Source organism: Balearica regulorum, chromosome 2, assembly GCF_011004875.1.
Source record: "Balearica regulorum gibbericeps isolate bBalReg1 chromosome 2, bBalReg1.pri, whole genome shotgun sequence".
NCBI lineage: Eukaryota > Metazoa > Chordata > Aves > Gruiformes > Gruidae > Balearica > Balearica regulorum.
Genome location: NC_046185.1, coordinates 132,482,395 through 132,497,983, shown reverse-complemented (window position 1 = coordinate 132,497,983; position 15,589 = coordinate 132,482,395). Strand labels below are relative to the sequence as shown.

The 15,589-nt window shown below is 37.8% G+C and overlaps 1 protein-coding gene across 2 annotated transcripts in view; it reads left to right on the top strand.

Moving 5' to 3' along the window:
- The window catches only part of PALS2 (protein associated with LIN7 2, MAGUK p55 family member), a 59,048-nt gene that overhangs the window by 37,076 nt on the left and 6,383 nt on the right, over positions 1–15,589 (top strand). For both annotated transcript variants that reach the window (XM_075745994.1, XM_075745993.1), the window contains exons 3-8: positions 1,541–1,693; positions 10,570–10,722; positions 11,209–11,436; positions 12,635–12,766; positions 14,756–14,855; positions 15,402–15,470. In XM_075745994.1, the coding sequence (XP_075602109.1) occupies positions 1,541–1,693; positions 10,570–10,722; positions 11,209–11,436; positions 12,635–12,766; positions 14,756–14,855; positions 15,402–15,470 (835 nt within the window). The remainder of the gene's footprint in view (positions 1–1,540; positions 1,694–10,569; positions 10,723–11,208; positions 11,437–12,634; positions 12,767–14,755; positions 14,856–15,401; positions 15,471–15,589) is intronic.

Below are 15,589 nucleotides of genomic sequence, written 5' to 3'. Positions count from 1 at the left end.
TGCCTTTCTCTGTGTTAAGTTAGCCTTCTCACTGTTTGATCATCAGCCCTGCAGAAATTCCATTTTATAGATATGAGGTAGAATTTAATACTCAGATGATTTCAGGAAACAAAGCTTTCTGGTTTTAGCAAAATTTTATTTTAACATCTGTTTTGAAGCACTAATAAGAAAGTAGATGTGTTGTGCATACCTTCAAATCATATATATGGGAAGTATATATAGATGACTCCCAAATATCTCTGTTATTTGTTGTGTTTTTACATGCCAAAGTGATTGTTCTTTTTTGAACTTCTTGTTGCTACAGTGTTGTAAATAACTCTTAATTGTGTTGAGAATCTTAGTTAGCTTTGGCCTCCTCTTAGTCCCTAATTTCATGGTACAGCACTGCCTGTAATAAATGAGTGAAGCATTTGGATTTATGAGATGTTTCTCTTGCAACTCAAAGCTGCTACCTTTCAATGAATTTAAGTATCTGCAGTGTTTAGGAAAGGATTATGTCTGCAGCAATAGCTCTAGAAAGAGATGAAAAGTTATCACAGAGTGGTTGAGGTTGGAAGGTACCTCTGGAGGGCATCTGGTCCAACCCCTGGCTCAAGCAGGGCCATCTGGAGATGGTTGCCCAGGGCCATGTCTAGACAGCTTTTGAGTATCTCCAAGGAGGGAGACTCCACAACCTCTCTGGGCAAACTGTGCCAGTGCTCAGTCAGCTTCACAATAGGGAAGTGTTTCCTTATGTTTAGACAGAGCCTCCTGTGTTTCAGTTTGTGCCCACTGCCTCTGGGCCTGTCACTGGGCACTGCTGAAAAGAGCCTGGCTCCTCTTTGCACCCTCCCTTCAGGTATTTATACACATTGATGAGATCCCCCCCAAGCCTTCTCTTCTCCAGGCTAAACAGTCTCAGCCTTCTCAGTCTTTCCTCAAATGTGAGGTGCTCCAGTCGCTGAACTTTTTCCGGTATGTCCAGAACTCTACACAGTATTCCAGGTGTGGCTTCACCAGTGCTAAGTTAGACCTTGACCTTCTGGCAAGGCTCTTCTTAGTGCAGTCCAGGATACTGTTAGCTGCCTTTGCCACAGGCTTTTATTTGGAATTTCCTTTAGTTATGCAGACTTTCCTTCAGAATTTGCTGGTTTTGAAGGTAAATGCTTCTGTTGCAGACTTTATTTTTTTTCTGAGCAGATCCCATAGTTCCTTTTTTGTCCTTCTTCTAGAAGAGGTACTTGTAGTGGGTGCTGAAGCAGAAAAGATCTGAGGCACTCTACTGTTCAGAGAAGACTCTTTGGTGTATATAGCATAGAGGTTATAGGAAATAAGGACATACAAGCATCTCTTGAGAGATGCTGCTTATTAAGTTTGTTGGGTCACGTAGTTAAGCATGCAAAATCCTTCAGCAGTTACAAACACAAAATATACAGATTATGCTATATGTAATTTTTCAGGCTTTCCTGCTAAAGGTTGCACAAAGAAATTAATTAGAAGGTTTATAAATTGGAACTACTTGAAACTTATTTACAGTATAGTCTCATATTTAATCTTACAGGCTCATGAGCGACTGGAAGATTCTAAACTTGAGGCTGTCAGTGACAACAACCTGGAGCTGGTGAATGAAATTCTTGAAGACATCAGTCCCTTAATAAATAAAGATGAAAATATTGCAGAACTGGTTGGAATACTCAAGGAGCCTCATTTTCAGGTGCCACTTTTTTACTGTATATTGCCAACTTACTGTATCAGTGTCCACATATGGATCTAGGAATAATAATAAAATAAAACCTGAACTGTGGCAAACTTTAATATGTAGCATTTTACTCCAAATGAAAGGTAAAGCAGAAGCCATGTGGGGTAAAGAAGAAGCACAATTTTATTCTTTGCTATCACCTCAAGAATATCTTCAATCATTGTATTAAAATCCACTTGAGTTTCCGTTATAAATCTTGGACAAATATCTACTTCGTATATGACTGGAGTTTTCCATAACAATTCCCTGAGGACTTCATCCTTAGCATTTCCAGGTGGTCTCAGTTCCTGATACTGACCATTCTGCACTTCAGGTCAGCTGTTGGCATTCATAGTCATATGTAAGATGTACAGTTTGCAGAGTGAAGGAATGTGATTCTTCTGTGGTCCACTGCAGCTTGAGACTCTGCATCCCTCTCACTGTTGCTCTAATTAACATAAATGAAGGTTTGATATATGCTTGTAAAAAGCAGATGTCTTTCCACAGCTGCCATTCTATTACCAGCTTCTGTACTGACCCTTGAAGATTAAGGCTTGGTAGATTCTGGACTTTCTAGGCAGGTTTCAGCTGACTTTAGTACAAAGCTATAGGTACCCTATAGAAGAACATAAGCAAACCTTTTGCCACGGTATAAATGTACTTATTTTGTCAGACAGGTATAGAATCAGACATTTTTTGGATATATGAGTTTAAACATGGTTTTTTCCTAAATTTTCAGTTATGCATTATACAAACATAGCAGTGAGGTGCATTCCTGTTTAACATAAACACTGGAAATGCTGCAAGCTGTGGCCTCTTGGAAGAAGGAACACTTTAAGAGCTCAGCTTTTGAGTTACTAGCTATTCTGAGTGTTGACAGTTCCTCTGCTTTTTCTGAAGAGCAGTACGTTGGCCTCCCTTGTGCTCTTATTTGTCCAGAAGGACATTATAACTAAGGGATCAAAGACTGTGATTTGGAGACTTACTGGTGAATAAACCTTCAAATCAGTCTTTGATCCCTTAGCAGAAATTAGTAGAAAAGGAGAGCATGAGTTTGGAGGAATTGGTAGTTACAGTGCAAAAAGATAGGAATTGGGGGTCAACTGGCGCAGTGGCAGACCTGACAAAGTTCCATTGTGTTAGATAGAGAAACTAAAGCTGACAAGTGGAAGAGGATGAATCAGAAGATGAAAAGGACTTAAGTGAAGAACTGCCTCTGAAAGGCACTGTAGTGATGATCTCTGAAGAGAGATGGCAAAGACCAGAGACCAACTGGGCAAAGAATCTTTGTGGTGGAGACTAGAAATTACCTGTAGGAGACTGAGATCAAATAAGAATTTTAATTAGGGTGAATAGCCAATGCTAAGGAAAATTCAGTGTTCATTATTGTTCAGTGGTCATATTTAGAGAGAGACACAACATGATGCTGGTGTCAGTTACTCCATTAGTTCAGGCTTAAGCAACTTATACATTTAATCTAAAAGTTCCAAAGTAGCTGGTGAACAAAAATGCCAATATTTACACTATTTCTTGTACATTTTTTGTTATTTGATTTATAAAGAGCAGACTTGAAATTGCATATACACTACATTAACTTTACAGTTTTGTTCTAATCTTCTGTTAGTACTTCCTAATTGTATGTTAAAGGTCCATTTAACAAATATCTCTTCTGTTTTCCTTCCCTGTCCCCAGCAGCGGGCATCTAGGGAAGACTGTAAGGCTAGGATGAGCCAACAGTGATACCATCCAAAAATGTTTTGTAAGGATTTGGTGATTGGTTGCTCAGGCTTCTGTGTGAGAAGTAGTATCATCCACCTGTGGTGGTGTTCTCTTCCGTCAGCTTGTTCGGTTGTTTTTTTGAACCCATGTAAAAATCCGGCATTCACATCATCCCCCAGCAGAGTGGAGACTATGCTGGTTTGGTTTTGAGACTGTCTCCTGTCAAATTCACTTAATATCCCTTTGCTCTTGTGTAGGAAGAGAGTGAACAGTTTTTCTTAATCAGCTTTTCCATGTTACTCGTGATCTGAGAGACCTCATTGTATATGTATGTCTATCTGTCTCAAATAAAAAGATGGGAAGCAAAGCTGTATAGAGCTTCCCGGAGTCATTCACAGCAGCATGGATTTATGAAGAGGTGTGATAATTTCCATTGCATCTCCTACTCCTTGCTTAAAAATTCTTAGTATTTGGTTTGCCTTTCTAACACCTGATGAATAGAATAGAATAGTTCATTTGGAAGGGACCTACAACAATCATCTAGTCCAACTGCATGACCACGTCAAGGCTGACTGAGTGTTAAAGCAGGTTATTAAGGGCATTGTCCAAATGCCTGTTAAACATGGACAGGCTTGGGACATCAACCACCTCTCTAAGAAGCCTGTTCCAGTGTTTGACCACCCTCTTGGTAAAGAGGTACCTGTAGGCTTGGTAAATATAGGAGTGGATTTTTTTTTTGGTTGGTTTGATTTTGTACTGTTGACACCTCTGAGATACCACTTCTGAGTCTGTCAGTTAATGTGTTAAATTAGGATTGTATTTTTCCGTGCAGTCTTGTGTTGAATTTCTTTGCCTTGTTCTCACTCTGTTGTCCATGAGTTGCTCCTGCAGGTTACAATCAGTTGCTTTACTCCTTGAATAGTTTAGCAGCGTCAGCAACCCTGTCATTTCACCTCTCACCGCCATTTCCTAGATCACTTATCTGACATGTTAGTGTATTGGCAGATGTAGAATTGAGCCCAGATGTCTGTGGGAAATCCTCTGGTGACATGAACTGTGAAAACTAATAGTATATTCCTGGCCCAAATTTCTCTGTCTTTTAACCAATATTTTCATCCATTTGAAAGCCTTACTGCTTATCCTACAATAGCCTTTTTTTTTTTCTTTTGCCTTTTAAAAGGCTTTGATAAAAGATTCTATCAAAGTTGATGCCTTTTGGAAATTGATCTATATTATCAACTGTAACTGCCTCGCCACCATGCTTGGTGACGTTTTCATGGAACTTAACTAGATTTGAGAAGCGTGATTTCCCTTTATTAAAGTGTGTTGATGCTTTCCCATGATCTATTTTGTCCAATCATTCTGTTTTTTATGGAAACTTTTTCTAATTTGTTTAGTATCAACATCAGACTTACTGGTTTGCAGTTTGTTGATTCTTCCTAGGAACCCAGTTTAAAAAGTCATGTCATGATTATTGCATGCTATGAACAAGACTGCGTACTGCTTCTTTCACTATACTGTTGTGTGAGTCATGGGTATGGAAGAGAAATAAGCTATTTCTAGAGCTCCCTGCTTCATTTGCTGCAAAACCTGAATGGTACAGAAAGAATTAGGTACGAAGGGAAGAGAAAAGACTATTTGATGGTTAAGATAGTTAAATGCTGCCCTGAAGAACTAACCTATTCTTCACTCTGTCAGAACTAGAGTTCATTTAAAAAAAAAAAAAAAGTCTGAAGTAGCTTTAACTTGCAATTTTTTTTCTTTTCTAAGTGCCTGTTGTGAGGCCTTCAGTCTTATTTGCAGAAACAATGAACAGTTTTGGCTGCTGCAAACAGGGACAAACCAGCTAGCTACTTACTCTTTAAAAGTAGATCTGATGTAATTCAGTTTGGAAGCCTAAAATTAGGCTGTACTTTTCAGCCCTTAATGTTGTGCTTCCATTACCCATCTGGAGGTAGACAACAAAGACAACCAAGGCCAAAGTAGTATTATTTTGATTAAGTGTTTTTATTTAATTGATGTTGTAGTTTAGATCATTCTAGAAGAGCTTCTAGGAAAATTTGCAGACCAAAATGTGGATACAATATTCTTTCTAAGGCTTGGGGAGGCTATATGTCTCTCTGAAAAGGAAACAGAAATTAACTAAATACTAAAGAAATAAGTGCTATCCTTTCTGCCTCATTTGGTGCAAGGAGGCATATTCCAAAATCTGCAAGAAGGCACCTATAAGGAAGAAAGGAAAAATACAGTGTCATTTGCAATTTTAGAAAATGTAATTTGCATCCTTTCTCCATTTTGGTAAATGTGTAAACAAACCACTTTGACTCTTTTAAAGTTTCATGGACACTATTGTGTAACTGTTTTAGAGGCTGATTCTGTATTTTACAAATGAATGGTGCCAGTTTATCACAGTGTCATCTTGTAACCTACCTCGGCATACAAGTATCAAATGTGGTATACAAGTCATCAGTGCAATAACTTATTTGAATGTATCATTTAGCGCTGAAAATACTAAATTACTTAATTTCTTTTACACATTTTTACAGAAGATACATTGGGGAGGGACTGGTCTCTGGAGTACAGGTGCATGTATGGTTATACTGTTATGTTTGATTATCTCCCTTTTCTCTTTTGTCCTTTCATTCCTTTCTTTTTCTTCCCTTCCACTAGTTTTACCTAAACTTTCCAGAGGTCAAAGTGTGGAAGATACTAAGTTCTCATGGGTTTCACAGTATTGATGGCTGGCCATCAGGCTACTAGGTATTGAAGAGCCAGCTGGCACACTCACTGCATAGAAAAGGCTCTAGCAAGTCTTGCCAGACAGTACCTGGAGAGCAGAAGACAGGAGTGATAAGAGAGGCTGCCTTGAGGGAAGAGGGAGGAGTTGAAAGTTTGCACCATTGGAGTGGTTAAATATGCAGAAGAATCACTTCTGCTGCTTATGGAAGAACTTGTTCAGTTACTTTCACTTTTCCGAGAATTATGCAAACCATTCATCCTAAATAGTAGGTTCTGCTGGCAATAAAATACTTAATCTGAGAAGCAGCCAATATTTTCTTCTGATACTTAGCTTTATAATGGCTAATCGTATCTTTAAAATGTTTCATTTAGAAAAGTGATCTTAAGTTGCCTCCTAGACAGATCTTAATTTGTAGGATTATTTTTCCCACATATTCATGCCTCCTTACCAGCCCCCCCGATTTCTCTAAGATTTTAGATGATTTCCTCACTTTCCCAGAGCAGCCTTTAAAAATGCCGTTTCACTTTAGGGGCCTGTAGTCCATTTAGTAAGTTCTAATATTTAAACAGTGTTATCAGAGAAGACTAATACATATTTACTGCATAAGAGAGGAACGGAGATATTTTAAGGCCTGAAGTGTTTGGAAAGGAGTCCTGAATTCAAGACCATAGAGTTGTTCTGCTCTTGTGTATTCCCCGAGCCCTCCCCACACCCCCCTCCAATTTGTAGTTTAATTGTTCTATTGGATTACAGTTGGGGAAATAGTTATTATATAGGGCAGGCAATGCTGCATAACTTGTATAGATCGTGCTGAGAATTTTTTTAGGAAAAACAAGTTTTGAACTTGAACTTGACTTCAGCACTGCGGAGAGCCCTGAATGTTAAATGTTTACTGAATTTTGAATTACTGTTTTTTTTAACCTGGGGTATTGTTTGATAGCTGGCTGAATATGAGCCAGCAGTGTGCCCAGGTGGCCAAGAAGGCCAATAGCACCCTGGCTTCTATCAGAAATATTGTGGCCAGCAGGACTAGGGAAGTGATTGTCCACCTGTTCTCAGCGCTGGTGAGGCTGCACCTCGAGTACTGTGTTCAGTTTTGGGCCCCTCACTACCAGAAAGACATTGAGGTGCTGGAGCATGTCCAAAGAAGGGCAACGAAGCTGGTGAAGGGTCTAGAGCACAAGTCTTATGAGGAGCGGCTGAGGGAACTGGGGTTGTTTAGCCTGGAGAAAAGGAGGCTGAGGGGAGACCTTATCGCTCTCTACAACTACCTGAAAGCAGGTTGTAGCCAGGTGGGTGTTGGTCTCTTCTCCCAAGTAACAAGCGATAGGACAAGAGGAAATGGCCTGAAGCTGTGCCGGGGGAGGTTTAGAATGGATATTAGGAAACATTTCTTCTTTGAAAGTGTTGTCAGGCACTGGAGCAGGCTTCCCAGGGAAATGGTTGAGTCACCATCCCTGGAGGTATTTAAAAGACAGGTAGATGTGGGGCTTAGGGGACATGGTTTAGTGGTGGACTTGGCAGTGCTAAGTTAACGGTTGGACTTGATGATCTTAAAGGTCTTTTCCAACCAAAAAGGTTCTATATGATGCTATTCTATGAAGTAAGTACAGCCACATAAAACTACTATAAAGAAGTCAATATGTTCTAAGTTTATGGATTACTTTATTACAGTATCTTGCCCAAAGGGGCAAGTTTTCTGCCACAGAATGGTATGTCCATTGTGCAGTATCTCTTGTGATATGCAGAGAGTTCTTGCGAATGCCTTATTCTGGCAACATTACCATTTTTGCCATGAGAACCTTTCTGCAGTTATCCAGTCTTGGATAGTTAGGTGATCCTGTTTACATAAGCTGTATGGAGGAAACCAACCCATTTTATCATTGTTGATTATTCAGTTCATGTTGTTTTGCAGACTTTGGCAGTGGTTTGGTAAGTGTTCTAGCACAGTATGGGAAAGGTTGGATTCTAGGGGAGCTCTGGAGTTGCAGGAGCATAGGATATCACTTTTTCCAATACCATAAGAAACAAGTGAAGTTCATGCAACTGTACTTCACAGATCACTCAACCATATTACTGAAATAAGAAAGTAACTGAGCGACATAAAATGCTGGAGAGTAGTGTGGCAGTGGATACAGACACATGGCCCCTGTTGCCAGGTGGCTTTGTTTAAATGTTCTTCAGGACTGTATGCCATTGCCTGGCTGACTGGAAACAGTCTTGTAAAATTGGTATAGATTCTTGAGTTCCAGAATTTAGAGTTAGGTATGGGAAGGTAGTAACTATGGCTTGTTTTGAGGAAACCAATGAACTGCTTTTCTTAAAGAAACCATTTTACAATTGTGAGTAGGAATGTACTGTCCCTGATAGTCCTTCTGTGACTCAGCCATCATGTAAATAGCAGGAAAAAGATTTTGTGATTGAGAGGTGATTAAGTATGACTTGAAAGAATTAATGCTTATCCATAAAACTGAGTGAATAAATAGGATCAGAATGTGAAATGGGATCAGATTTAAGAACTGAAGAATCTTACAGAGCATGTTAATTTGAAAACATTGACACAGAATGTTAGCTTAGTAGTCTTTTTTGACTGTGGATCAGATTATAATCCATCAGTTATATGACTGTTAAGGGCAGGGAGCTGTACAAGCGTGGTTATGTGTAAGGCTCCATGAGAAATCTAGTGGTTTGTGGCCAGAAAGTTTGGGAACAATATGTTCTAGCATATGACCAAAAGAGAAAACTGGAAGTATTATACTGGTGTATCTACCTGGTTTTGTCAGTGGTAATGTGTTAAAATGTGTACTTGATGCTAGCTGGTTTCATTTTGGAAATATAGAAAGATCCAGAAATGTTGCTTGCAAACATTGGCAGAGAGAGATCTGTTCTCCTGGTTTCTGGATTGGATGTGTCTTGGATAATGAAGAATTAGCAATTGCTACCATCTGACAGCTGCTTGATTTAAATAAATGATTGTTTTTCCTATTTAATTTGATTTGGTTTATCTCCACAGTATCAGAGCAGCCACAATAAGCAACTGTCTTTACAGTCTTAATGATGGCAGGGGCAGGATTGGTGAATTAGCGCCTCCTTGTAACCTCAAGTTGAAATATTAGCAAGGTCATCCTGTAATGGGCAGATTAAAATGACTCTCCAGGTTTGTGACACTTTGAGGGCTTGCATGTTGAGCTTAGCACTAAACTAGTATAGTTGCGCAACTTTTAGGTTAGAGGTGGCTTACAGAAGGATGGAGCAGGCTACATAGCAAAATTGTTAAATTTGCTTAAATGTTGCCTGTTCACCTGCTCTGCTTTCTAGTAGTTTGCTGTCTTCCGCTGGCACGTGCATGTCACTATCAGTGGTAGTCCCTATGGTGTCTTCTCTTTTTTAGCTACTTATTTGACACCAGTGATCTGACTTAAAACCGTATCTCATCAGGTCACTGTTTGAAATAAAGCTAGGTTGTTTGAGGCCTAGTAGGCATCTGCTCTACTTGTTTCTTTTCCTCTTTCTGTTTCTGTCAGTGAGGCTTTCTGTGCTATAGGATGCTTTATCTTGAACTACCGTATATGGTGGCTATAGGGTGTCCCTTTTCCTCTTTAAGACAGAAAGTCTCCACTGTCTAATTTCACGAGTTTCATTTTGTTTTACCTGTTTATATTGTCTTACAAATCTTTTCTTTCAATCTTAAAGTATCTTCTATGAGAAAATCAAGTCTAAACTGCATTGTCTTCCAAAGATGATTATACTTATTGGGACCCCCTCCTTTTGCTTTGTATTTATGTATGTGATCTTGTGAAAACACCATTAACTATACATCTGAGTGCTTGTCTTCCAGAAAGCGAATTCTGTCAACTTAGATTGATTTGGTGCTAGAATTCTGCCTTGGCTTTATGCAAGCAGAAAGCACTCATTCTGCAGATTGCTAGAAACCCTTGCGTACCTGCAATTATCCAAATTACAGTGGGGGAAAATTTTATTACATTAAACACAAGTATCTAATGATGAGTTTATCTTCACTTTTTGTAGTGAGTTGTTTGTTTACTTTAACCGTTTGCTTGGATACTGTCTCGTTAAGTGCAAGACTATTTTAGGGACTTCTTTTTCCATCTTCTTCCCTGCAAGATCTCATATTCCTCCCAAATTCATTACATTTCTCCTATAATTCCTTAAGAAGAAGCATTTGTATTTACAAAAGAGAGCATATTTGCCAAGACAGTAGGCTTATTGGTCCATGTGAGTATTTTCATGTCAATTTTTGCTCCATCTTATGTGAAGTAAGAGCTTTATGATCTGGTCCCAAAAGGGCAGATTGGGTGGTTATTCAGCACTAAATCCTTTTGCAAATGGTTATTTCATGATTTAAAAAATGACTTTTTCTGTTCCTTTGCAGTCACTCTTGGAAGCACATGACATTGTGGCTTCAAAATGTTACGATTCCGCTCCTTCTAGCCCAGAAGTCAATAATTCTTCAGTGAACAACCAGATTGTTCCAGTAGATGCCATTCGTATCCTTGGAATTCACAAAAGAGCAGGAGAACCACTGGTGAGTAATTGAAGATGAGTGTGTCTTTAATTTAAAGTGCAAGTGAAAATGTTTACATGTGCCTGATTTCTTGCATTACCTTTTAATTATTTCCATTATTATGTTGTGTAATTTAGTGGGTGATAGGATCAGTATTGAGAGGTTGAAATAAGAAGGCATTTGGGTGTTCTCCATCCTGTTCTCTTTAAGAAATTATGGGATAGTGAATAGGATGAATGACTTGCTAGCATAACTGACTAACACAACATCTGTTTGGTCTTGATACAAAATGACAGGATTGCGTGCAATCAAGAACAGTAGAGTCATTGTTCAGTCATGTGAAAACCTGGTGTTATCTGTGTATTAGGAACTCTTACACTATAGTAACTATTACTGTCTGTTTTCATTGGGGTAGATAGAATATCACATAGCTGTATATTTTTGCTTGAGATAATGGTAAATTGAAATTCAAACAATGGTAAACTAGGTGTCACATACCTCTTTCAGGGTGTTACGTTTAGAGTTGAGAACAATGATCTGGTAATAGCACGAATTCTTCATGGTGGAATGATAGATCGACAAGGTCTTCTGCATGTAGGTGACATTATTAAAGAGGTGAATGGCCATGAGGTTGGAAACAATCCAAAAGAATTGCAGGAACTGCTGAAAAATATTAGTGGCAGTGTCACTCTGAAGATTCTCCCTAGCTACAGAGACACTGTTATTCCTCAACAGGTCAGTAGCACATTTCTAACAATTCTGTCAAAAGAACTTCTGCTTGGTACTTTATTGCATAAGATTATTTTAAGATTTTGGATAAGACATATTTTGATTATTTGGTGTATTTAATGCTAGCAGGAAGGCTAAAATGTAGATACCTGTATTCACCTTTAAGTACATTTTGGAAATGGGTTTATTCAGTAGATTAATACCACACCTAATATGCCTGCCTAAAGAATTCTAATTAGTATCTAAGATTGATAAGCATTTGTATACTACATATAAAACATGTTTCTTTGACATCCAGTGACCTCTGATGGCCTAGCCACAGTCACACTGAACAGCAGTGAACCCCACGTGTTTATAACACGATCGGTGTCCAAGTAATCTGTTTCACAGAATTCAGAAACATATTGAATTCAACAGATGAGCTTGAACTCACTGACTTAAGTAGGAGCTTGGATGGTAGCTATTCCTTATCCTTTTGTTGTTGCTGGATGCTGTCGATTTCTCCACTGCAGAAGTAATTTGTTGCTCTAAATCAGCAACATCTTGTAAGACACTCCTTCAAGTAGTGGGTCTTAATGCCTGCGACTATAATAGACTGTGCTTACATTGAGTAGATGCTGAGGGAATGTGCTGTATTCGGGGCATGTGCACTGCTTCCTTTGTTCCCCAACCTGGTAGAAAAAAAGTCAGAGATGTCTCCAGTCTACTGATGCAACTTGCTGTTTCTTCCTCTGCCTCAAATTTGAATCTTAAGCAGTCACTTACCTTGTTTGTTTTAAAACATTGAGTTCATGGCAAAAATAATTCTTAAGAGTCCACAAGCTTTGAATACAGTGCTCACATCCTGAGATTTATATATATATATTTTTAAGTAGTTTAAAGTCAGAATACTAATTGAGTTGTATATACTGAAATGCAAAAATGAGGTTTTTTGTAATACATTGTCCAAATAGAACAGTTGGCTTTTTATTTTTATCATGAAGCTCCTTCAGCCAAGGTTTGCACTGCTGATTATTTCTGCTCTCTCAGCTGGTCTATATCGGTTTTTTGCATAGATTGTATTGTACTTGCCAAATGCAACTTGTCAAACTTTTCATGTCAAACTTTTTATGCTATAGGTAAAGACATTACTTCAGTTTGACAGATAAATTAGTAAGAATGTATTTTATAATGTTTAAGCTTTGTAAATTTTTACACGTTCCAGGTTTTTGTGAAGTGTCATTTTGATTATAATCCATATAACGACAACCTCATCCCATGCAAAGAAGCAGGTTTGAAATTTTCTAAAGGAGAAATTCTTCAGATTGTAAACCGGGAAGATCCAAATTGGTGGCAGGTTAGTAAAAAGATTAAAAAAAAAAAACAAACCTCAAAAATTTTCACTAGTTGCCTTAATAATAAACTCTTTAAATTATGATCTACTTCCATTTAACAGTAGATGTAAGAAAAAATATTTGCACTGCAATCCAATTTCAAGCTAATATCAAGATATTAACAATTGAAATACTAGAGAAAAATTGAATGGTATAAATTGTATATGTAACACTCATTTTGCTATTAGTACTATTTATTTGTCTTTGTTCTTGTATCATAAACTGATTTCGGAATTTTCAGGTTTAAGTGAACAATTTCTAGCCAAAAGTCTTAGGTGGGCTAAGTTAACTGTGGTAAGCCTTCCCTGACAGTGACTGTGGAAGAAGCTGACCCCTTCCTGAGTGCTCAGTTGAGGATAGAGAGGGCAATTAACCCTGTGGATTTGAAGAGGGGTGAGAATAGCTACTTGGAGAAGCTGTATCTTTTATTTCCACCATGGTGGTCAATGTCTGTGAGCTGTAACATGCATCTTCATAACCACAGTGTTTGACACTATTTCAAATATTAACAGTTCATCCTGCTTTAAGGTTGTATTTCTACATTCAGTCCTTCAGTGGAAATGTAATCCAGTGCTTATGCTATTTTTATTTTTTCAAGACACTATACACACAATTAAACATTATCAGTGCCTTTGAAAGTGGGATGAGTGAATATTTAAGACACTTTTCTCAACTGAGATACTCAAAATTGCAAGAGGCAGTGGCAATCGAGGCAAAGAGTTTAGCGTTATTAATTTTCCTTTCAACCCCTAAATAGCTCACCCTTTGCTAGATAGTGAGCCAAATGTTACTTGAGAGCAATATATATATACATATATGACTTTTTAAAAAGTGACAAAAATATTTGAATATGCATCAACAACTTGCTGAATTCTGTTACTTGTCAGTGACGGTAATAGAAAGAAAGAGAATAAAAAGCGTGAGGGAAGGCAGAAAATGTATTACTGCCAATTTAATTAGTTTCAGAACTAATTCCAAAACTCTGGAGTAGTTCGACATTTAGCTTATATGCTGTCTTCTGTATTGCTTTTCAAATTCTCTAGCTTGTAACTTGTGGGAGTCCAGGAGAAATAAATCTTAAAACACCCAATCAGTGGCAAAAATGAAATGCATTAAACCAGCATAGTGTGTTATAAGTATTGCTATGCAGATCATGCCACCGGGAAAAAAGTTAGTTTTTCCTTCTGCCTTCTAGAAATGCTAGACTGGTGCTGAAAACTTGCAAACTGTAAAACATCAGTCATAGGCAAAAGCACACAAGTTGAAAAGCAAACAGTTCCTGTTAGCAAGAGACAGGCCAACCAGTTATGGAGAAGAAAAGTGTAACAGTTTGTAACTGTGTGTTTGTATGTGTTAAGCTTGCTGAGGATTGAGTGTGCCATGAAATTATTTTACAGAGAATCTTAGCCAAACTTTCATTACCAGGAATACTTAATTACTAAGATTTTAAATCTGTAGTTACTTAGTGGAAAAAGCTTGAAGGCATGATTAGGCATGTGTTAATGTCATTCACTGCAAAATGACAGTTAGTAAGCTGCACTGGAACCTGTTTGGAGCAGCTGAAAATACACAAAGTAAGTGTACTGTGTACTAGAAAGTCTTGAGTTTTGTCACCTGAGAGTTCAATGTCTGGAGCTGTAGAATTCCATTTAGGATTTTGATGCCAAAAGTTTATGGCTTTAGGAGCTTACTAACTTAATGGGAACCAGTAATGAAACTTCTATCTATTTTATTTAAGTTTCCTGAATTTTAATACTCAGTGGCAAGACACTGTTACTGTAAGACAGCATTTTAATATCCACATCTGGGTTTGAATTTCCAAATCTCAGTAGTAGATGTATTAATACTCACCATTGAGAAACTCTGGCAGTGTGAAAGTCAGTCAACACCATGTCGATGAGAAAAATGCTTCTCACAAGTTACCTATGATTTCCCGCCCCCCCCCCCCCCAGGCTAGTCATGTCAAAGAAGGCGGAAGTGCGGGGCTAATTCCTAGCCAGTTCCTGGAAGAGAAGAGAAAGGCCTTCGTTAGGAGGGATTGGGACAACTCAGGTGAGATTTAATGAATTTTAGGAATAAATTTTGCTCTGACTCCATTTGTTTTGCTTTTTCTGCCTTTATAGATACTAGAAAACTGATGTGTGAGAATATACAGAATATTGCAAAGTGCTGCTAATTATATTTTGGCTTTGACTGAAGGACAAAGGCTAAAGTCTATGCTTAGTCTTCATAGATACATGAATCAGTTTTACCACCTGCTGATAAAAAGCTAAATGAGGTGGGAAAGGCATAAGAATTAGCTCTTTTCTTAATTAAGTTTTTATGATATGCACTGAAATAAATTAAACATATTTGATGGATTTTTCTGCTGCTTTTTACAAAGCTTTCTAGGAAAATTACTTTTATCTCTGTGTTCGGTTCTTATTATACCATTTGATGTGTATAAAAATAAATGTGATCTCCTGCCCTAGAATATATAAAATTATAAAATAGTCCTTGTAAATTTAATTAATCTAAACTTGCATATGTTCATGCAAATAATCTTTGGAAAAACGTATTTAACAAAAATGATGAATTTGTCTCAATTTTTATTTCTAGGGCCTTTCTGCGGAACAATAAGCAGCAAAAAAAAGAAAAAGATGATGTATCTCACTACAAGAAATGCAGGTATCTCTTAATATTACATATGAGTCAAAGTTCTCTACGCTTCTAAACTTGCAGAGCCTAGTGTATCCAAAGCTGAAAGAATTGCAGTAAAATATTTGATTATAATTTTGATAGATCAA